General features: G+C 37.9%; 1 protein-coding gene across 2 annotated transcripts; it reads left to right on the forward strand.

Annotated features, from left to right (window-relative positions):
* The first annotated feature begins 9,594 nt into the window (after positions 1-9,594).
* On the forward strand, positions 9,595-24,368 carry MFSD9 (major facilitator superfamily domain containing 9). 2 transcript variants are annotated; one of them, XM_039319586.1, is made up of 6 exons: positions 9,597-9,911; positions 11,927-12,014; positions 14,749-14,792; positions 19,959-20,088; positions 22,275-22,484; positions 22,917-24,368. In XM_039319586.1, exons 1-6 carry the CDS (start codon positions 9,750-9,752, stop codon positions 23,705-23,707), a joined length of 1,425 nt encoding a protein of 474 aa, XP_039175520.1. In that variant the 5' UTR covers positions 9,597-9,749; the 3' UTR covers positions 23,708-24,368. The 2 variants fall into 2 exon arrangements, with proteins under 2 accessions (XP_039175521.1, XP_039175520.1); XM_039319587.1 differs by lacking the exon at positions 22,275-22,484 and having other exon boundaries at positions 9,595-9,911.

The raw sequence follows: 24,368 nt of genomic DNA on the forward strand, positions 1-24,368 counted from the left end.
TTTCCTTAGCTGGCGTGAGCAGCCAAAAATAGCTGACCTTCCTTTAGCTAGCTATAGCTATTGGCTTGAAATATTGTTGCACATGGTGTATTCACATATGAAGAAGAGGGATGAAATTACTGTCCCCTTATTATTCTGCCTAGGGTGGATTTCAATATCCAATGCTAACAAGCAGTAGCAATATATATATATATATATATATATATATATATATATATATATATATATATAGCAAGAAGTTATATATATAAAAGGAAGCGATCACCAGGAAATAAAACACCAAGGTTTTAATAAATAAAATCAAGCTTTCGATGGCTAACATCTGCCATCATCGTCAGGATACAAGCCAGTTAGTTAGGAAACCTTCTTATAAGCATAGCCACACCTAAACTCTACGCATGGACCTTGTAACAGGTCCAGGCTGACTAATCCTTGCTTCACTTACAGCCTTCAGTGATTCTTTCTTATAGCTCTTACTTACATCCACCTAGCTTTCAATGGCTAGCACCTGCCATCATTGTCAGAATACAAGCTAGCTAGTGAGGAAACCTGCTTATAAGCATAGCCACACCTAAACTCTACGCATGGACCTTGTAACAGGTCCAGGCCGACTAATCCTTGCTTCACTTACAGCCTTCAGTGATTCTTTCTTATAGCTCTTATTCTTCAATTTTTAATGTAATTTTATATATATATATATATATATATATATATATATATATATATATTCAATAATGATGGTGAAAATGCGACTCCCGGGCATAATTATAAATGGAATGAATAAAGCGCGTTCACCAGGAGAGTTTAAAGTTAAAATACTTTAATTAAAGTATTTTACTATATTAAAAGGTTGCCAAGCTTTCGTTGGGAAAACTCCCCAACATCTTCAGGGCTGAGAGACCGTTTCTAACAAGGTGATTCAAACGGGTTCCATAGACGTCTGCGCGTGGTTCCTAGACTGTGCTAGCATTCCCTGCTGAACAGCTGATAGGTGGGAGGGGGAATCGGAGTAAAGATTTCTTCCGTCGTTCTCTCGAGCACTTTTGTTCACATTTCCGTCGACCTCAGGGGGTATTGTTAAAGTTATGTTCCGCCCTCTCCCGGCAGTACTGGCTCTCGTTGCAGTGGGGGGATTTAGTTTGATGTCATTGTGTATCCTACCATGGAGGCGGGGCTTCATCGGCTGCAATTTAACATCTTTCCTCTGCTGCGTGCTCCCGTATTTATCTTCGCTCGCATGTACAAGCATCAACTGGATGTGGTATTTTTCAATGTTTGAATCATCCTCCTCCATCATGGTGTCCCCCATGCTCATCTTCCCTCGTAGGTTAATATTCAAGTTAAATCCCCCCCATTTCTGTGAGCAAAAGTCTGTTGGTATTTGGGCAGATTCCCCGCTCATGTTACTTTCCCTTTTATCAAGCGAACGGGTCGTCATCACATGTTTTTTCTCCCCTCTCTGTATGGGATATCCACCTTTATTATTATTATGGGTAGTGCTAAATTTAGTGGTTCTATCCTCAAATTTCTTAAGCGCTCCAATGTCATTATTGTTGTTTTCTCCAATTAAAGGGGGTGTGGTTTCCCCTTGATATTGTTGGGGGGTTTCTGGGTAGTCTATATCAGATTGTTTCTGGTAGGGAGGAGGTGTAGCTCCTGGTTTAGAATGTTGTGGATGTTGATTGTAAGGTTTGTGATATAAAGGATGATGGTTTGAGTTCCATTTTCGTAGCGCTTGTTGTGCTGGGTGCAAGTCAATGTGACGATTGATTGAGTTGTTATTCGAGAACCAGGCTTCTTTTAGCAGCCGACCTCCCTTCGTGGCATCACTGGCTATGATAAGGGTGTTATTGAAGTCAAACTGATGGCCTTGTTGTGCCATATGCATCCAAAGTTGTGAGTGTGGTTCGCCTCGTTTTATGGCCAGTTTGTGTTCGTGGAGGCGAGTTTTCAAGCGTTTGGCTGTTTCTCCCACATAGTTGCCTTCGCAGTTTTTGCAGTTGATCTTATAAACAATAGAAGATTTCTCCATGGTAGGTAGGGGGTCCTTTGGACGCATAATTTTTGATCGTAGGGTTTGGTTAGGTTTGTGAGCTACTTCTATACCATGGGGTGCTAGTAGTCTGGCTGTGGCCTCTGAGATGTTACTTATGTATGGGAGGGAGATGCGTGTTTTTTGTAGGGGGGAATCCCTTCTTCGTTGGGTGGTCTGGTGCTGGAAAGTTGTACAATGTCGTTTGATAAATTTTAATGGATAACCGTTATATATGCACGTACGGAAGAGGTGTCTCCTCTCTTCTTTCTTATATTCATCCGTGCTGCAGTGGGAGTCAACGCGTTTAAATAACGTTTTTATGCAGCTGATTTTATGGGAAACAGGATGATTACTCTGGTAATGGCAACCTTTTAATATAGTAAAATACTTTAAAGTATTTTAACTTTAAACTCTCCTGGTGAATGCGCTTTATTCATTCTATTTATAATTATGCCCGGGAGTCGCATTTTCACCATCATTATTGAATTTTATGATCGAGCAGTACTGCTCACAGCCAGAAAATGGGAGAAATTGACAAGACGCATTTCAGCAGCTTACCGCAGAATAGCGTTCCTACACACCTGCGCTCGAGAGGACCTCCCACCCAAGATGTTAAGAAGGAAACCTGTTATTGATACAAATGAATGCATACAAGCCCTCCATCAGTTTCAACGCCAGACGGTTAAAGCCCTTATTAACGACCAGCACAGACGTGTAGAAAATTTTAAAAAATGGGCTCTTGAACTTCAAAGACATTGTAACTCGACTTTATTAGAACACCACTTCCAAGCACTGAGTCATCACATCCAAATGGTAGCTAGAAAAATGAACCAAGAAACAACAGCACACCTCCAACGTAAGATGAATGCCATACATAAGTCCCAATATAGTAATTTTACCAATAGAGTGGTTTGTAATCTGTCTTCCAAACCTCTGACCAACTCACAACTCACCCTACTGCAACGTGATACTAATCATAACCTTATGGATGCCTACCCTTTAGATTTTGTATCTGCACTGGAGCCTGCTATACATCATATGGGGACAGATGAAGACACCAGAAATTCCATTAGACAACAGATCACAGGGCTACTTACTAACCACAGGTACCATCACACCCTATCTAGAGAAGAAACTGGAGCTCTTACACAACTTAAAAGAGATGATTCTATTGTCATACTTCCTGCAGACAAAGGTAGGGTGACTGTTATTATGGATAGAACACTGTATACAGCTAAAGCACTTGAACTCTTGAATGATAAGTTGGCCTATAGAGTAATTAAAAAAGACCCCTCAATAACGCTCAAAAATAAAATCAACAAACTGCTAGACAACTTTAAGCGTTGTAAGAAGATCGGAGATGACACCCTAAAGAGGATACGTCCCTGTGACACGGCCCTTGCCCGTTTTTACGGTCTACCAAAGATCCACAAAGAAGGTACCCCCCTTCGCCCCATTGTATCATTCAGGGGCACCCCCATCTCAGGACTAGCTAAATGGCTTAGTACCCGCATCAACCACCTCGTAGATGGCAGTAACACCATGGTCAGATCTGCAGAAGAATTTTTAACTAGAATTAAGACCCTTAGGGTGGAGGATGATGAGATGATGGTGTCGTTCGACGTCACCTCTCTCTTCACCTCCATTCCCCAGGACTTAGCCATCTCTGTCCTGAAAGAACGTTTGACATCTATGAATGAAAGTCATCACCAAGATTCCCTTCAGACGGAAGACCTCGTGAAATTGATAGAAATATGTCTCCAGACTTATTTCACATTCCAAGGTACCATCTATGAACAAATAAAAGGAACCCCGATGGGCTCCCCCATCTCCAGTATTATAGCTGAGGTAGTCCTTCAACAGCTTGAACATAAGGCTATGACTTTATACCAACCCAAATTTTGGGTTCGATACGTGGACGATACATTTGCCATTGTCAAAAGACAACATGTAACTACATTTATGGGAATATTAAATTCCATCTACTCTGACATAAAGTTTACTGTAGAGGAAAAAAGACACAATTCTCTTGCCTTCTTAGATGTTTCCATCCACCGTCAACCAGATGGATACCTACATACGAAGGTATTCCGTAAACCAACCCACACGGATAGAATCCTCCATTACCAGAGTAATCATCCTGTTTCCCATAAAATCAGCTGCATAAAAACGTTATTTAAACGCGTTGACTCCCACTGCAGCACGGATGAATATAAGAAAGAAGAGAGGAGACACCTCTTCCGTACGTGCATATATAACGGTTATCCATTAAAATTTATCAAACGACATTGTACAACTTTCCAGCACCAGACCACCCAACGAAGAAGGGATTCCCCCCTACAAAAAACACGCATCTCCCTCCCATACATAAGTAACATCTCAGAGGCCACAGCCAGACTACTAGCACCCCATGGTATAGAAGTAGCTCACAAACCTAACCAAACCCTACGATCAAAAATTATGCGTCCAAAGGACCCCCTACCTACCATGGAGAAATCTGCTATTGTTTATAAGATCAACTGCAAAAACTGCGAAGGCAACTATGTGGGAGAAACAGCCAAACGCTTGAAAACTCGCCTCCACGAACACAAACTGGCCATAAAACGAGGCGAACCACACTCACAACTTTGGATGCATATGGCACAACAAGGCCATCAGTTTGACTTCAATAACACCCTTATCATAGCCAGTGATGCCACGAAGGGAGGTCGGCTGCTAAAAGAAGCCTGGTTCTCGAATAACAACTCAATCAATCGTCACATTGACTTGCACCCAGCACAACAAGCGCTACGAAAATGGAACTCAAACCATCATCCTTTATATCACAAACCTTACAATCAACATCCACAACATTCTAAACCAGGAGCTACACCTCCTCCCTACCAGAAACAATCTGATATAGACTACCCAGAAACCTCCCAACAATATCAAGGGGAAACCACACCCCCTTTAATTGGAGAAAACAACAATAATGACATTGGAGCGCTTAAGAAATTTGAGGATAGAACCACTAAATTTAGCACTACCCATAATAATAATAAAGGTGGATATCCCATACAGAGAGGGGAGAAAAAACATGTGATGACGACCCGTTCGCTTGATAAAAGGGAAAGTAACATGAGCGGGGAATCTGCCCAAATACCAACAGACTTTTGCTCACAGAAATGGGGGGGATTTAACTTGAATATTGACCTACGAGGGAAGATGAGCATGGGGGACACCATGATGGAGGAGGATGATTCAAACATTGAAAAATACCACATCCAGTTGATGCTTGTACATGCGAGCGAAGATAAATATGGGAGCACGCAGCAGAGGAAAGATGTTAAATTGCAGCCGATGAAGCCCCGCCTCCATGGTAGGATACACAATGACATCAAACTAAATCCCCCCACTGCAACGAGAGCCAGTACTGCCGGGAGAGGGCGGAACATAACTTTAACAATACCCCCTGAGGTCGACGGAAATGTGAACAAAAGTGCTCGAGAGAACGACGGAAGAAATCTTTACTCCGATTCCCCCTCCCACCTATCAGCTGTTCAGCAGGGAATGCTAGCACAGTCTAGGAACCACGCGCAGACGTCTATGGAACCCGTTTGAATCACCTTGTTAGAAACGGTTTCTCAGCCCTGAAGATGTTGGGGAGTTTTCCCAACGAAAGCTTGGCAACCTTTTAATATAGTAAAATATTTTAAAGTATTTTAACTTTAAACTCTCCTGGTGAACGCGCTTTATTCATTCCATATATATATATATATATATATATATATATATATATATATATATATATATATATATATATATACACCGTGCAATCAATTTATCTTCTTCCTATAAGGAGGCAATAGTTCTTCTCTGTCACAGGCAAACATACAAAGTACAGTGCAAATTAAGTTGCAGATATGTAGGCACACTGAAGCTTATCATCAGGTAGATAAAACACTTGAGCCTCATTGACTGATTGACTATCTCATTCCAAGACATTTAAAGCTGAAATGTGCCCACTTGTTTTTTTTTAACTGTCTTTAAATGAGAGTATACATGTCTAGTTCAAATTCAGAATGAAAAGTACATCTCTGCAGGCAAGATTTCAGCATCTGATATGCTCTTATATTCACAAAAAAGCAGAAATATGAAAGATCCTACTTTGTATGCTTTAATGAGATTTGGATATAGAGAATGTGATTTCTAGTGACAGTCAAGTACAACTATGCTTTTAGAAACAGGCTGCACTACTATTTTTCAATTTCAAATATAAACAGATGTTTTCTGCATCCTGATGCCATCCAGATGCTCTGGAATACATATCCCAGAAGAACAAATCTGCATCATTGATGAGTTGGTTGTCTTCGGATTCTGGAAATTTTATTCTCCATACCTCCAAATATGTGAGATTGGGATGGTGATATCTGGGTTTGCACTGGCAAAGAAGTAAGATTTATTCAGTTGTACAGTTTTTCTGTACAGAAGTTGGACATGTGCACACCAATCTCCCTCCATCCCTCCCTCCATCTCTCTGCACATAGTGGTCTGTTTAAACCAAGGCCCCAAACTCTTAGGTCAATGACTCCTTCATAAGTTTCAGATTGTTCATCGACCCTCAAACACATTATATGAAAATAATTTAATAAATATTACTTTATTTAGTGAAAGTAATAATAACAATAATGGATAGTCCCATTGACCATTAGAAGTCAATACTGACCACTTTGGAAAAGCCTGAATCTAAAGGAATTTGTTGAACTAGTTCAACACAGAAGTAGATAAGAGACATTGAGATAATTTGCAGGTTTGACAGCATATCATTAGTCTGATCATAACACAGCTACTATGGTAAGCAAGTTTCTTGTCAACACTTCTGTTTTAACATGTTTTGACTCTCCTTTCCTTTTCACTTAACTTTTTTTTCTTTTTTCTGTACAGGTTAAGTACATTCAATGCAAAACAAGGGAGCCTATGAAAGGCATTGTTGCAAATAAAAATTATGCTAGAAGTTGGTGGAGACATTGACAGGTGACAAAACTGGTAAATGTAACTGGAAACTGCTCTGCATTCCTGACTTAAGACAAAACCAATTATTGTGTTTTAAAAATATAAAGTATTTTCAAGTTCCTGGCTTTTTTTAATTTCATCAGTTTGCCTCAAGACCTCAAGACCTGAGGCCTTTATAAACACATCAATATAGTTTTCATGACAAGGGTACAAAGGTGTCTACTTTTGGGGGAGGGGGTTGTTGGATTTTGTTTTGTTTTGTTTTCCAATTTAACCTGAAACCTTGAGATTCTGTTATGGTTGCCCTCAACTCCATCTCAGAACTGAATTTGCTTAGCAGAAAAGACTCACTGATAAGAACTCACCAAATGTAGCTCCCTAAACAATGGAAACCATTATATCCATTCTGTAAAATGGAATAGACAGATGAAATCGGGGAAAGTCAATCCCTCAAATATATACAATGACCAAAAATATGTATTCCAAGAGTACTAAATAAATTCAAAGAATATTAAAGTACTCAATAAATATTTAACAATTGAATATTATGGAGTAGCTATTTTCACTCAAATGCATGATTTCATAGTATCCCACATCATTATATCATTTCTTGCATTTATTTAAAAAAAATCCTCTACAAACCATATTTATTTTTTCACAATGTTGTCAGTAAGATTTCTTAAACTATTTGGGGGAAACAGAGGTGGTTTATAAATCACATAAATTACTTAATTTTACCTAAATAAACACATATGATTTTCTGATAGAAGAACTTCTGGGACTGTCAATGTCTTAGAAGATAGCAAAGTTTCTACCTGGCTTTTATGAGCATTTGGATCATTTAGAGACTCTTTTCCTGTCTGAAAATGCAACTACAAGTAGAACTGCAGGGAACTAAGAAGCTACTGTAAGATTATTTTTAAATCAATGTTTATATTATTTTTAAATATTATTTCAAATCTGAACAATTTACTTATGAAATGGACAGCATCTATACCACCTATTCCATGAATCTTAATGGAAAAATCTCATGGTGGCATCTCTTAGATTAAAATTAAGCCCTTATGTTTCATTGTGAAAAATAAATCCAGCCTAGAGCCTTGGCGGCCAGTCTTATGGAAACAATTATCCATTCTACTGATAAAGATATAATCTTCTAAGATTCAAATTTATAATACAGAATTTACTAGATTAAGGCCGTTTCTGGTTTTAATTTATTTTTACTCTTATTGGATTTAGTTTGGTATATGATACACAGTTTTCCATTTTTGTTTTGCTGTTTTCCCTATGTCTATAAAAATGCTCTATTTTTTTTTTAAAAAAAGATCCATTGAAATACTGAATAAATTATTACAGTATTTCCCTTATATGTTGATTATTTTTTTATATAAAACAGAAGTCATGGCTATAACACACACAAATAAGATTAGGGACATTTACTTTGTCTTCAGTTTTGGTATAGGACAGAATACATTCCTCATATAGAAGATTTCTTACAATTTTTACAAGAATATTTGCAAAAATACTGATTGTGAATATTACCAGTATTATCACTATTTATAAAGTTTCACAAAATTCTATTGAGTAGGAAAAAACTTTTTGAATGTTCAATTTTTATATAAAATGTTTTAGGTATCCCCCATCTCTCTCTCCCTCCCCTTTCCCAAAGGCAGATATGTGGTTGCTGCTGGATGGGGTGGGGAGCAAAAGCTTGTGACATTGACTGGGAAAAGTCAAGGAGGGTTAAAAATGATCACATGCAGCAGCAGCCAATAACACTGAAGCAGCCATAAATTTCCAAAATTTCATTCCCTCAAAAGTCTTGAATCCTGGATTTTGGAGACATTTTATAAGTTAATCCATTAGGCTTGGTTCAAAAATTGTTGCCATATGATGCACCATTTTGCCCAGTTAAAGAACATGACAATGAGAGTTTTAGGAGTATATAGATGGATTACATTGCTGAAACACCCACCATTTACAGGAGAATTACAAACACCTAATATAAGTGAATCACTTATATTGTTAAGTTAGGAACACATTTGTTAAATGAATCTGGCTTCCCCATTGACTTTGCTTGTCAAAAGGTCACAAAAAGTGATCACATGATTCCAGGACACTGCAACTGTCATAAGTCAGTTGTCAAGCATCTGAATTTTGATCATATGACTATGGGTACTTCAATGGTTGTTAAGTGTAAAAAACGGTCATAAGTCACTTTTTTCAGTGCCGTTGTAACTTTTAACGGTTACTAAATGAACTGTTGTAAATCGAGGACTACCTGTAACACTAATTCCACCTGAAAGATTTCTTTTGTTTTAAAAAACTGAATGAACAACGTGAATTCATTGTTCTCATTCTCTTTCCTTGCAATATGCCTTGAAGAAGCATTCAAGACCTTGACAAATAATCCTTTTAATGATATCCAGCCTCCAGAAGAGCACAAAGTGGCCTAAATTTCCGCAACCCAACTAGGCGCATTCTGAGAGAAAACTGTCACTTTTCTTGCTACCGTTGTTGCGACTTCACTGCCCGCCTCGCCTCGCCCAGCCCCGCCCCACATCCCTGTCATCTGCCTACGCGGCGACGCCGATCCGCGGCTGCCTTTCGCTTCTCTCCCCCTAGCTTGCCCGGTTGCTTGCCCGCCCGCGAGAGGCGGCGCGGCGCCTATTGAGGGCGTGCGGGGCTGCGGCGGGGTTTCTCCCCCTTCGCCCCGCGACTCATGGAGAATGGGGGCGCCGGGAGCGACCCGCTTAGCCCTTTTCTCGAGGCGGTGGAAAGGCCCCAGGCGGTGGCGGTGGCGGCGTCGTTGTCGTCGTTATTCCGAGGCAGGGCTGTTTGGCCCAACCGATTCTTGCTGTGTCTGTACGCGGTGGGCTTTCTGGTGAGCTGGCGAGGCTGCGCGGCCACCGCAACGGTTGAAAAGCTCTGCTGGGCCCGTGGGCCGCCAAGTCCGGAGCCAGCAGCTTCTTCCTGTCACTCGGTCCTTGCCCTGGGGGCGACTTTTTCCGCATTCAGCCCTGAAAGTGGCGGAGGCTTCCACTCTGCATGTGTTCCGAGGCAGTCTGTAGTCCAAGTCTTGGCACTGGAAGAAAAGCAAACTTTCGAAAGGAGCAGAATTGGCAGACTAATCAAGGATGGGATGGTGGGGGGAGGACAGTCATTTGACAATTTGAAGTTAGGTGCATGCTTTGTTTTTCTGCAGAGAAAGGTCCGGTTGCTTTGCTGACACATTTTTATTGATGAGGACATAGCCTTTCTTATGTTTACCTGGAACCATTTTTAAGTGGTAATCAACATGCAGATAGGAAGCACAGTTATTCATTTGTTTATTAATTTTTATGCCTGCCATCTCCCTTATAGGAGAAACTATTGCTGAATTCAGTGGTTTCTGATCCTCTGTCCAATGAATACTGCATATGACAAATAAGAATACCATAGGACCTGATCCTCATTTTCATTTGGTCACTATTTATTCAATTTACCTTCATTTTTATACCACCCACCCAATCAACTCTGAGTATCTTAGTTAAATAAAGCGTGTTTACAGACTTTCCATCTCTAAATACTAATACCAGCTGTCCTGCTTGGAAAGTATAAAGGGGTGTTGGTTTACTTGGACTACTTTTAAGTGATTTTCAATTATGATAACTGAATGCATGGCAAAAGTAACATCTAACATCTCCCTGTTTTGCTGCCCAAAATTTCCCCAAACCCCCAAATTGTATTCTAATACATTTTCCATTTTTCTACATTAAAAAAAGAGAAACCACAATTTTTCTCTGTCATATTACCATGCTCAATTGTCAAGTAAGAAAAAGAAAATGCTGCTTATGATTACTGGTATATTGGTTACTTTGAGTCAAAAACAGGTTGGCAACAAAACTTACATTTAGATTAATTTTCTGATATATTGTGGGTTAAAACACTGAAGGCTAAATATATCACAGAATGAAAATTATGGCAGGATTTCCAGTCCCATGTTGAATATGGAGTAAAACAACAATAGGAAATTGAAAGGAATGTGCATGGAATCACCAGAGGATTATAGCTTTTGCTGTAACAGTTGGTTCACACTTCTGAGGGCTGCAATAATTTATTTTGCCTTATTCCTCATGAAACTAGTTTGTATTCAAGTAGCATCTTTCTGGAGGATTTTAATCAGAAAAATATCTTTTCTGTCACATACAGTGTCTTTTATTTGAGAATGAGAATAATGAATCTGGAATTCTAGCCTTAAGATGCCTTCTATAAGTGACCAGTAGTGAATTCCTCAAATCTATGGCTGATTTATGTGTTGTGTATTTAATTTTTTTAAGTGCAATATTTGCTTTGTAATCTCTTACGTGGTTTAGCTTTCATTATTAGTTTACAACATTTCTGGCTGTACCAATTTGGGTAGAATAATGCCAGTGGAGATGTACATCATGTCTAAGAAAGATAACTGAATGCATAATGCATAGTAATGCAAATTATTATATGCTGATTATGATTTGGTAGGATTAGTGTATGAAATTTTCAGAAAGGCTCATGGAATCATATACTGTATAATTTTATATTCGGAATCAATGGGAAACAGAGAAATATAATTTTATATTCAGAACCAATGTGCAACTTTCTGCTACAATAATCTTTGGCAAGCATGGTTGAGAATTTAAGTCTGAAAATATTTCTGAAATTGATTTTTTGAAAAGAAAAGCACTGTAAGCAAATATTACTAAGACAAATCCTTTCTATTGAATACTATAGAAAAAACAAAATCTTGTCTTTCTATTCAGGAATTATTGTTATACGGAAGTGATAAAATACAGTTAAAATGCCTGTCTATGGATTGTTATTAGCACGTTAATATTCTACACTTAAGTTTTTTAAAAAAAAAACTTTGTTGTCTATTTCCAGGATTTCTTTGGTGTCAGTATGGTTGTTCCCTTGTTAAACCTTCATGTGAAATCTTTAGGAGTGAGTTCAACAATTGCAGGAGTGGTAGGTAAGCAGGCCATTTTTCTTAGTCAATGACTAGAAGCAAGTCATTTTTCAGCATAAGTCCCTTGGTGGCGTAGTATGTGTATTGTTGTAACTTACCGTTATTTAATTATATTTTATAACATGATATATTATTTCTTGTGGTTACAACAATAAACTTACTGCTCTTGATAAAGATTTTTCTTTGTAACAAAAGATTACATGGGGTATAATTTAGCAAACGTTGCTATGTAGAATCTTACTTTTTCACCAAATGAAATTCTACATTTAGGCGAGAAAACCCAAATGCATAGGTATAGTATAGGTCACGGGTTGGCAACCCGCGGCTCTGGAGCCGCATGCAGCTCTTTCAGCCTTCTGCGGCTCCCAGTCTTCCTTCGCCATTTGCAGTCCCACACAAAAAAAGTGGGACTAAAAAAGTTCAATCAATCAATTCCAGCTTCTCACGAAAAAAAAAAGATCTTGCAAAGTTGGAATTGATTGATTGAACTTCTTTTGTTTTTGGGACTGTCCACAAACTACTTCTTCTTGGGACTGCACGTGGCAGCGCTGGAGGAAGAGACAGAGGACTGCTGGAAAGAAAATGCTTGGGTCAGATGGGGTGCGTAGGGGGAGGTTTCTGCCAAGCATCGTATGGAGCTGGGGAAACGGGCTAGGTGGGGGGAGCTGCCAATGCCACTGCCATGATCCCCCTCCCCAGCTACTCAGACACCATTGCTGATATTTTCACCTGGCCTTCTTCTCATCTTCTGCACTCAAATCGGCTGCTAGCGGTTTGGATGGCTATGCTCCGTCCAAGTTGAAGAAAGCTGCTTTCTGCTGGCCTCCGCTTTCTTCAACTTGGATGGAGCAGAGCCACCCAAGCCGCTAGCAGCCGATTTGAGTGCGGAGGAAAAGAATGTTTCCTCAGAAACCACCCGAAGCTCCGCAGCTGGAACAGCTTCAGCCGAGGCTGCTTTACACCTTCCTCTCCAGCCTCAAAGCCGCTTAGCATCGTCGGCTGCAGAAAGCCATTCTGGCTCTCAGCTGTGCTCGAGCAGTTTTAATAAATGCCTCCGGCGAGACCCTATCAGGGCCCGAAGGAAAGGTCAGCTCTTTCTAGCCACCGTGTGCTCTCGTCCCATGGAGCGCCTTTTATGCATGAGGTGCCTGCCTCATTCATGCCCTGGAACGCGAGGAAGGTGGCCAGAAACAGCGGTGGAGGCATCTTCCCACTCGATAAGACTGATGCAATGTAAAGGTGCTGTGGGCTCAATTCTGGCCACCCCCTTCCCACCTGGACCTCTCCTCCAATCAGTTACTTGGATGCAGTAGCCTCTCTTCTTCAAGAAGCCTCATCCAACTCTATGCGGGGGATTCTGGCGAAGGGCACAATGAGGAACGCGAGGGAGATTGTTTGCTGTTTGGGGGAGGGAGAGAGGGATGGAGAGAGAGAGAGAGAGAGAGAGAGAGAGAGAGAGAGAGAGAGCGCATGTGAACTGCAGCAGACGCTGGTCTCTTCCCAACCCAAGTGGTGAAGCATCAATTTGGTTTCCAGACATCTTTTCAGAGCCCTGGGATGCATCTTTTTGTGAGGTCTTTATTTGCCTTGAGTAGTTCTTTATTTAATTAGCCATGCAAATTCAATCCAAGAATTATGTGTATGGAAATCATTATTCTAAGAATTAGAAAGCAGCTCAAGAGGCAATCATCCTGCCTGGTGTATCGTGTGGAGGGGCTCTATCAACTCTATGTTGGATATTGTCATCTTCTCAAGAGTACAGAGAAGAGCAACAAAGATGATTAGGGGACTGGAGGCTAAAACATATAAAGAACGGTTGCTGGAATTGGTTATGTCTAGTTTAATGAAAAGAATGATTAGGGGTGACATGATAGCAGTGTTCCAATATCTCAGGGGTTGCCACAAAGAAGAGGGAATATATCTATTCTGTAAAGCACCTGAAGGCAGGACAAGAAGCAGTGGATGGAAACTAATCAAAGAGAGTAACAATCTAGAACTAAGTAGAAATTTCCTGACTTTTAGAGCAATTAATCAGGGGAACAATTAGCCTCCAGAAGCTGTGAATGTTCCAACACTGGATGTTTTAAGAAGAGATTGGGCAACCATTTGTCTGAATGGTATAGGTTGGTAGTGCTGGCTCAATGGTCTTGAAACCGAGATGAGCATTGTCCCCTGTAGTTGGCAATAACTAAAGGAGTATAATCTGCAGGGACTCCTTACTTTTTATAACTGAGCTTTCAGGGAAGACAGACATATGGACAACCAACTTTGTTGGGAGGCACTTAGAAACTAAATCATTTAAATGTTTGATAAATCATTTAAACGTTTTCCTCAGTTTTAGCGGTTACATTACTTATTATCTTTTTTCAGCAGAAACAGTACAAACTCCAGTGTCTTTAAATAAAAAAGTTCATAAAAGTTCATAAAATCAAATCTTCCACAACAGTGGACCCTTCTCAGTTTTCAGCAGTGGCTTGGCATGTTTTCTGCCACTAAAAAATAAAATGGCAGTGGATGTTGGTCCGTATTCTGTTTTTTCCTAGTGACTTATATATGCCACTTCTTTCTTTTTTTCACACGAAGTTATTGAATCGTTTGTTCCCAAAAAATTAGTTTTAAGAAATGTATCTGGCCAAATGTATTACAGTGATGTCAAGAATAATTTGCTTTCTTCCTACTGAAAATCTATTGCAGAATGATCATCTATATATTTTTATTTCACTATTTTTTCTTCTAGGATCTTTATATGGAATACTCCAACTCTTTTCCAGCACCTTAGTGGTAAGTTTATATTCTTAATTCATAAATAACTACTGATTTTTTCAAAGGTTTGGAATAGTTCGATGCTGTAAAGAGAATGTATTTAAAATCTGTTCTTGTTTTGAATTGTCCCTGCAATAAACTGGGTTTGTTTCTCAGACAGACCTTTCTGTTAAAAATATTTGTATAGCTTTATTTTACTTTAAATATATTTTATAGTTTTGAAATTGAAAGCATTGATTTAAAAAAATGACACTTTAAAAACAGGCAAATCCAAGCCAACTTCCTGTATTGTCATGCTGTTATTACCCCAGATGTGGTTCAACCAACCTTACTTCTGTTTTGGAGTTATTCCACTGGCAATATTGCAAGTGGTTGCACTTGATCAAGCTTAAATGACCTTAAACATCAAGTAACAATTGGGCTATTAGTACTTGGAAAAGAGATCAGTTGAGAATACCAGAGTTGGTACCCTGGAAGATACAAAAATACCTTTTATAAAGATATTTAACTTCAAATCAAATCAAATCAAATCTTTATTACGGTTACACATCAAAATAAAAACGAAACATAAACAATATTTTTTAAAGCTAAAAATCCTATGCATCCTGGATATTTTTACAGTATTGGTGAGATGAGGCTAGCACAAATGTCTCTGTAGTACAGGCACTGAAGGATCATATGCCCTGTTCTTTCTGTATGTTCAGAATCACAGCAACAGTGCCTCATCAGGTAGGAAATTTTCCTTTATTGACCTTCAAGGACAGCTCAGAGAAGGGCATGACACTGTGTGAGAGTGAAGGTGCACCGGTGGCTGGGTACTTTGAGGCTGATTAAGTATATAATGGGAGAAGAAGAGTACCTGTTGGATTCACTGGCAATAAAGGTCAGGAAGCTGATAAGGTCCAATTAGTGCTCAGTGTCTGATGTATACTGTTTAATAAGAGTTTTGACTTGGTCTTATCGAATACTGAGAAGACAATCTAGATAGAAGCTGATGAATGTGATTTTAGTTGTCCCTGCCTTTTTCCATTTGGACTGAAAGTCATTCCTACTAGTTAGAGAGATAAAGGAGAATATTTAACTTTGACAAATAAAATACCATAACATTATTGTACTATTTTCAAGAAAACTATAGGGATCTATCCAAGAAATTGATTCAATTCAATATGTAATTCCTGCAAACAATGACTATCCCATTGTTTTGTCCCAGCCTTTCTGTTAGCCAATACTTAGGTTTTAAAAAGTACACGTATCCTTCGCTCCAATATAAAGATTATAGAAACAAACATTGTTCATCCCTATAGCACAATAGCACAATCTCTAGCCATAGCTATATGTAGCTGGTTCTATATCTTTAAATACTATTATCAAGATTTTTCTGTTATTTGCAGCAATGTTTTCTTCTCTTTAGATATCTATTCTTTATACAGGCAGGTCTCAATTAATGCAGTTAATAAACTCCATGAAATAGTCGCGTTATTCAAATAGCACTACTTGAAGTGATATTTCTGTGGAAAATAGCATAATTGATTCCAGCTGACAGAAATAGAAAAATAAAAATTTTAAACATAATTGTATATATTTATTAATGAAACACAGTGGTACCTTGATACTCAACTACTTTGAAATTCATTAAATTTGGTGCTCAATTCATTTTGATGAGAAAATTATGTTCCAACTTGTTTGTTTGGTACTCAACGTACAGGCTAGAACTTGTCGTTATTGGTTGCCTCATGACTCGCTACCCTTTCCAATCAAAACAAAGGGTGACACATTAGTTACATAATAGCTCTTGCCCTGTGCACATCCCCTTAAAGTATTATCTTAGCTTCTGTGGTCACCTTATGTATTTTTCTGGGTTTTTTTTTCTCATTAGTACAGGTAAAGGGAAGCTTTTATTATATTTAATATAGTAATTTATTAATTTTTAGTTTGTTCTCATGTAAAGTAATGATATACAATCCTATTTTTTTACATATTGCCTTAAAATGTGCATTGTATTTGGCTTGGTAATGCATTAAATTTATTTATATTTATTTATATTACTCTTTATGAGAAAATTTTGTTTGGTACTTATCATTTTTGGTACTCATTGCACCTCCAGGAACCAATTAACGAATACCAAGTTACCATTGTAATGTATAAAAGTCAAAGAGGTTAACCCCATATCCAACGCATACCTGCTATCTCCTGCAATTCTTCAAAATGAACCACTTCTTTTTTATTTTTCAATATTTGTTTTCATTCTGCAAAAACAACAGCATATAAAACTCATTATGGCAACTGCACATGCACTAACCTCAACCATATATGTGCTAACCCCACATTAACAGAATTTTGACTTTCATTAAATGGGTCCTTGTATCTATTTGAACATTGCAGTAAATCAAATTTTGCCCTAACTGTGACCTACCTGTAATTTACCTTGTTAAGCAACAAGGTATTTATTTATTTGTCTGTGTTTATGTTTGCTTGTTTATTTAATCTGTAAAACCAGTGTGCTATAATGGCTAAGATGTTGGGGTAGGAATGGGCAGACTCGTACAGATCTAACTCTGGCAAGAAAATTCATTTAGTGATTTTGGATCAGTCATTTCTTTCAGCCCAACCTACCTTTCAGGGCTGATATTTGGTGAGTAAAATAAGGAGAAATCCACAGGTCCCAAGGAAGAGATGCAATATTGGAATTCAACATTATGGAAGCACAAGCAATAGAACACAGTCAAACTAGAGTCTTGGACTTTAAGAGAGCTAATTTCAATAAACTTAGAGAGGGCTTGGGAAGGATTCCATTAGATGAGAATCCTCAAGGGGAAAACGACTCAAGAAGCTTGGGAAATTTTGAAAAGTGAAATAATAACAGCCCAGTCTAGCACAATACCAACAAAGAGGAAAAATAACAGCTCTCAAAAGAAACCAGCATGGCTGCATAAAGAACTCTCTGATAAATTGAAAGATAAAAAGGACAAGTATAAAAAGTGGAAAGAGGGGCACATAACTAAGGCAAAATATCAGCAAATAGCCCAAGCCTGCAAAGATGAAATGAGGAAAGCTAAGGCTCAAAATGAACTAAGGCTTGCGACCAAAGTAAAAAATAACAAAAAAAGCTTCTTTCAACATGTAAAAAACAAGAAAAAAGTGAAGGAAATGATTGGTCCATTAGTAGGTGAAAGTGGCAAGAAGGTGACAAGCAACAGGGAAAAAGCAGAACTATTTAACTCGTTTTTTGCATCTGTCTTTACATAAAGGGAAAAAACAAACCAACCTATCAAAAATAGTGCCATAAAAAACAGAATAGAAACACAAGTTAAGATAGGCAAGAAAACGGTAAGTGAGCACCTGTCCAGCCTAGATGAGTTCAAATCACCAGGACCAGATGGATTACACCCCAAGGTTCTCAAGGAACTGGCAGATGTGATCTCAGAACCATTGAACTATATTTTTCAAAGATCCTGGAGCACTGGGGAACTACCAGAGGACTGGAAAAGAGCTGATGTAGTTCCCATCTTCAAAAAATGAAAAAAATGGACCCAGGAAATTACAGACCTATCAGCCTGACCTCAATACCTGGGAAGATTCTGGAAAAGATAAACAACGAATCAGTGAACACCTAGATGCAAACAAAGTCATTACTAAAAGCCAACATGGGTTTGTCAAAAACAGATCATGCCAGACAAATCTTATTGCATTCTTTGACCAAGTGACAAAATTAGTGGGCCAGAGGAATGCTGTGGATATAATTTACTTGGACTTCAGTAAGGCATTTGATAAAATAGATCACAACCTACTACTTAATAAGATAGAAAAATGTGGGTTAGACAACATCACCACCAGATGGATCCGTAGCTGGCTGACCGGCTGTATTCAGCCTGTGGTCCTCAATGGAACCGCATCTACATGGAGGGAAGTGTGTAGTGGTATACCCCAGGGCTCTGTTCTGGGCCCAGTGCCCTTCAACATCTTCATCAACGATTTGGACGAGGGGATAGATGGGGAACTCATCAAATTTGCAGACGACACCAAGTTGGAAGGAATAGCCAACACTCCAGAAGACAGGCTTAAGATACAGGAGGATCTGGACAGACTTGAACACTGGGCACTATCTAACAAAATAAAATTCAGTAGTGAAAAAAGTAAGGTTCTATATTTAGGCAAGAAAAACCAAATGTACAGGTATAGTATAGGGGGTACCTTGCTTAATAGTAGTAACTGTGAGAGGGACCTCGGAGTCCTAGTGGGCAATCACTTAAATATGAGCCAGCAGTGTGCTGCAGCTGCCAAAAAGGCCAACATAGTGCTAGGCTGCATTAACAGAAGGATAGAATCAAGATCACATGAAGTATTAATACCACTTTACAATGCCTTGGTAAGGCCACACTTGGAATACTGCATCCAGTTTTGGTCACCATAATGTAAAAAAGATGCTGAGACTCTAGAAAGATGATTAGGGGACTGGAGGCTAAAGCATATAAGGAATGGCCGTTGTAATGGGGTATGTCTAGTTTAATGAAGAGAAAGACGAGGGGGAACATGATAGCAGTGTTCCAATATCTCAGGGGCTGCCACAAAGAAGAGGGAGTCAAGCTATTTTCCAAAGCGCCTGAAGGCAAGACAAGAAGCAATGGATGGAAACTAATCAAGGAGAGAAGCAACCTAGAACTAAGGAGAAACTTCCTGACAGAACAATTAACCAGTGGAATAACCTGCCTCCAGAAGCAGTGAATGCTCCAACACTGGAGGTTTTTAAGAAGAGACTGCACAGCCATTTGTCTGAAATGGTATAGGGTTTTCTGCTTGAGCAAGGGGTTGGACTAGATGACCTCCAAGGTCCCTTCCAACTTTATTGTTGTTGTTGTTGTTGTTGTTGTTATTAAAGAAATTCTTGAGCTTTATGAAGAAGAGCAGGATAAAAATTAATAAATAAATATAATATTAGTAAATCTGTTAGAAATTTACAAATGATAGATATCACATGTTTAGATGTAAGTTATTGGGGAAATATGGGTAAAGATAGGAATAAATAAATTAGTAGACAAGTATTAGACAAGCCAGAGGATTTTAAATTATAAGGCGCTTATTATTTATTTCATTGGATCTTCTACCCACATGTAAATTTGAATACAATCTATACATGATTAATAAACAGATATGATGATCTCAAAACATTTATGTTTTCTTACCCAGGGATCTTGGAGTGATCTAGTTGGAAGACCCCATTGCCTACTAGTATGCATTCTCTTCAGTGCAATAGGTTATTTTGTGCTTAGTATATCCACCAATGTCTTTTTATTTGCCATTGCTCGGACCTTTGTGGGTAAGTTTGTATTTCTCTATTCATATCCAAGTTTAATTCATTAGATAAAGGGGAGGAGGTATCAGATTGCCATTTTAATTCAGAGCAACTGTAATTATAAATTGATTGATTGATTATATGCTATCAAGTCAGTATCTATCTTAGCAACTACATAGAGAGCAACAAATAATTGTGGAGAAAATCTTACCTGGTTGTTCAGGTCTTCTAACAGTGAATCCATCATCAGAGTAACTAAATCCATCTGCGTTGCTGCTAATCATCATTCTTCTTACTTTCTTTAATATTGTTTTATTGTATTATAAGATGCAAGCAATGCATTAAATTAATTAGGTGCAGTAGTATTTATACATTAACTAGCACTAACTAGCACTATGATGATTTGGATTACTTAAATGTTTAAATATAAGAAAGAAAATTAATACTGACTAAGGTTTCTATGATGTTAATGAGCTTATGATTGTTTAAATTTACCTGTAGAGCTGAATGTAGCATTGACAGGCAATTGCAAAATGCATTAAGTAATTTTGTAATATAGTAATATTTATGCCTTAAGTTTAATGTTTAACACTAAACTTTCCAATGTATTATTTTTGTTATCTACAAATATTAAAAAAGAGAAAAATAGTGCAGAAGGAAAAAATACAAGTTGCTTGAAAATGTAGATAGGTATTTGGTTTCTAATTTCCCTTCTTTATAATTTGATCAATTTGCAGTATTTATAAATACTTATATCCTCTTAGAAACCAATTGTTAATGTTTATATTTGCCTTGCGTGACATATGGCACATATGGGAACCATTCTTGCTTTAATTGTCCTTTTCTTCCACCTTCTGTAGACAGCTAGATCTTTACATGATATGTCTGAAGTAAGATAATTTGAATGTGATTATTTGTTAACTGATTCATTTGTTTGTTTTCTTGGCTGTCTGTAGTATTCTCAAGAAACTCCCAACACCAAAGTTCATAAGCATTAATACTGCTCCTTTTCTCCTTCAGTCCAACTTTCACTTTTGTAGAATGTCATAGGAAATAAGATGGTTTGCACGATTCTGATCTTTGTAGGTGTAAACAGAATATCTTTTCCAAGGTTTTTGTGGCCATTCTACAAAGTGCTAGTCAACAGAATATTTCTTCTCTATTTTTCTATTTTCTCTATTTCATCTTTTGTTTCCCCCTTAGGTTCTTCTTTGAACAATGCATTAGCAAATAATTATTGCTGTCAGTTTAACTATTGGGTTCTTTAATAACTTGTTGGTTGAAAGACGTCTTTTTAAATAATTAGGAATCCAAATGTGTATAAAAAGTGAGGTTGACAAAACCAGTGTTGATAAAACTCTATCACAGTTAAGAGTTTGATGGCTTTCCTCATCTCCCAGCACTCAGACCCGCAAATCAATCACTGTCCTGAAGCCTCTCTTTGAGGAGCAGTCCTCTGGAGCATATGCAGGTGTTCTCTTATCCTCTTATTATCTGGAAAGGATCTGTTAAACCAGTCTTATCACCAGTAGTTGAGTCTTTGTTGACATGTCTCTGATCTTCTGGAGATATCTTGGTTTGGATTACTCAGAAATCTAAGAATAAGACTATTTATGATTAGTACTCCAGGTTCTGCTAGCATCAGATATATAATTATGATGTGCAGCTTGTTGCTTGGCTAGATAAGTAGGATAATGCTATTTGTTCATGTCTTGCTTGTAGATAGTTAACAGGATATAAGATTAGCTAGTCCTTTCACTACTGATTTTTTCAGTTATGAGAACTGTGCACACTTACCACTAGCATGATCAAAAAATAAACGTATGACTAATTTGCTGCAAAGTAATGCCATACTATTTTTCATAAAAATATTTAATGAAAATTATTTGATTTGCAACTGACAAATATTTGATTGAATTTTTCATTAGCATCATTTGTTCTCCATTTTGCTTTTATTTACAAAACAGGTAGTCCTTAGCTTACAACCATTTCATTTAGTGACCATTCGAAGTTACAATAGCATGGAAAAAAGTGACTTATGACCATTTTTTACACTTATGGCCATTACAGCATCCTCATGTTCACATGATTAAAATTTGGGCGCCAAAATTTGGGGAACCTTGTTACTAACTTAACAACTGCAGTGATTCATTTAACAACTTGAATTATTCAAATTTTGCTTCTCTACTTATCTTTTTTGTTAATTTTAGGTATTTTCAAACATACACATTCCGTTTCCAAAGTACTCATTTCTGACATGGTTCCTAAGAAGGAGCGCCTTTTAGTAATTGGATATTTCAATGCTATTTCGAATTTTGGTTTCATTTTGGGACCAGTTGTTGGAGGCTATCTTACAGAGCTGGAAGGTGGCTTTTACCTGACTGCATTTATCTGTGCTTCCATCTTTGTCTTGAATGCTGGTATGTGATTTGATTTATGCTGATATTTTATACTTGAATTACCAGTTGGGCGAGAAACATATTTCTGGGAACACACTTCTTCCCCTGATTTGACTTTATTTTTTATATTGTTTCATAATTGCAACAATATGAAATTGCAATTGCAAGTAACCTACCAATTACATGCTCCCTCCTCCAATTGTAAAAAATAAGGGCAGTATATTAATCAGATAAATAAGATAAAATTATGCTGCAGATATGTGTCTATGCATGAAAACTATTTGACTGTCTTGAGAGTTCAAAGCTGTGCGATTGCATTAATAACTTTTTAACAATCAGCAGTACCTAATATGCAGCCATATAAAGTGATTGTGCAATGACCATCAGATTATGACAAGAAAACATGTAATAGAGTGTCATGGTGTATAACTCCTTGGTTAAATTCTTTTGCAGTTGTTTTTTGGATGTTGCTACGATATGGAAAAAAGATGCACAGTCATGAATGGACCATTATTAACAAAGCCAGAAGTATTATTTCAGAAGAAGTAAAGCACAGCCATCAGACTACAACTTCAGCTTACAAAGCCACGTCATCTGTTCATCATAGGAACTCCTCTTGCATTGAAGTTATGTCTGTGCTGAAGAGGTTGGGCAGTGTTGCAAATTCTAATCTATGGGATGTTTTTTTGGTACGGCTCCTGATGTCTGTTGCGGTTATGCTCTATCATAGCAATTTTATCTTGGGCCTTGAAGAAAGGTTTGAAATGAAGCCCAAACTCACTGGCTACCTAATTAGCTATAGTAGCACACTTGGAGTAGCTGCTGGCTTTCTCCTTGGACCTATCACTAAATATTATAGGCACAATACTTTTGCTATGTTATTGCACTCTACACTTCTTACCTGCCTGTTTATGTTTCTGTATTCTGTATCAGAAAGTCTTTGGACAGTCATTTTGTCTTGTACATTTTTAGCATTTTCAACCACTGTGGGACGTACATGTATTACAGAACTTGAATTAGTTCTGGGTGGGGATCAAGCCAGTGGTATGCTTATTGGTGTTGGTCAGTCTGTTTCAGCTGTGGGTCGCATAATTTCCCCTCTTCTCTCAGGTGTTGTGCAGGAATACAGTCCACGTGGCCCACCAATTCTTGGAAGCCTGTTGGGGATTTCAGCAATTCTTATCATGGTCTTTAATAAGTCACGATATTCTGTCAGAAGGACCATGAAATTTAAAAGTATGTAATGACTTATTTACAGTGCTTTCCTTAAAGAAACCCAGAAAAACTCTCAAAGCAATGTTCTTCAATGTAGGGAAAATAGAAAATTATAAAACAGAGCAATAACATTTTAAATCAAACTGAAATCCTTTAAAGAAAAAGAGGAACCCATGTTTTCAGCTTCCTTGTGTTTATGTAGAATTTGGACCAGGGATTTTTTGATGGCACGTAATACCATTTTTCAAACCTTTTTTAAATGTTGCTTTGAACATCAGTGAAGAAAATGGAAGAACAACTGCCATTCCAGCAGATATTCACTCTCACTGCATACAAGGCCTTGAAGAGATGTTAATTTGCTTAATGGCAAGTTGGTTGTTGAGTTTAATCCCCAAAGGATGACTTTGTATTTAAAAATAGCATTCATTTCTCAGTCAGAAACAGATTTTGTTCAAATTCTTCTAAAATGAGTATTGAAACTGAAAACTATTTTTGATCATTCAGTTATCAAGATTTCACCAAGTGAATCGAGCTCCTTTTAAAAGTACATATTTAAGTAGTCACAGTTGTGTTTGCACAGTCTCTTTCTTCTTCATATCAAAGATCAGCTGCTTCAACTGAAACATTTGTTTAATCAAGCTCCTCACAGTTTTAATACAAGCTATTTATTTAATACAAATTTGACATTGA

This window comes from Crotalus tigris, unplaced genomic scaffold (genome assembly GCF_016545835.1).
Source record: "Crotalus tigris isolate CLP2741 ecotype Arizona unplaced genomic scaffold, ASM1654583v1 scf7180000023602.573895, whole genome shotgun sequence".
Taxonomy (NCBI): Eukaryota; Metazoa; Chordata; class Lepidosauria; order Squamata; family Viperidae; genus Crotalus; species Crotalus tigris.

What these genes read in the sequence shown, in the direction of transcription:
- MFSD9 (XM_039319586.1), top strand. Translation starts at nt 9,750, where the DNA reads ATGGAGAATGGGGGCGCCGGGAGCGACCCGCTTAGCCCTTTTCTCGAG. An exon ending in TGTACGCGGTGGGCTTTCTG is followed by an intron (nt 9,912 to 11,926) that starts GTGAGCTGGCGA and finishes GTCTATTTCCAG; the next exon opens with GATTTCTTTGGTGTCAGTAT. An exon ending in AACAATTGCAGGAGTGGTAG is followed by an intron (nt 12,015 to 14,748) that starts GTAAGCAGGCCA and finishes TTTTTCTTCTAG; the next exon opens with GATCTTTATATGGAATACTC.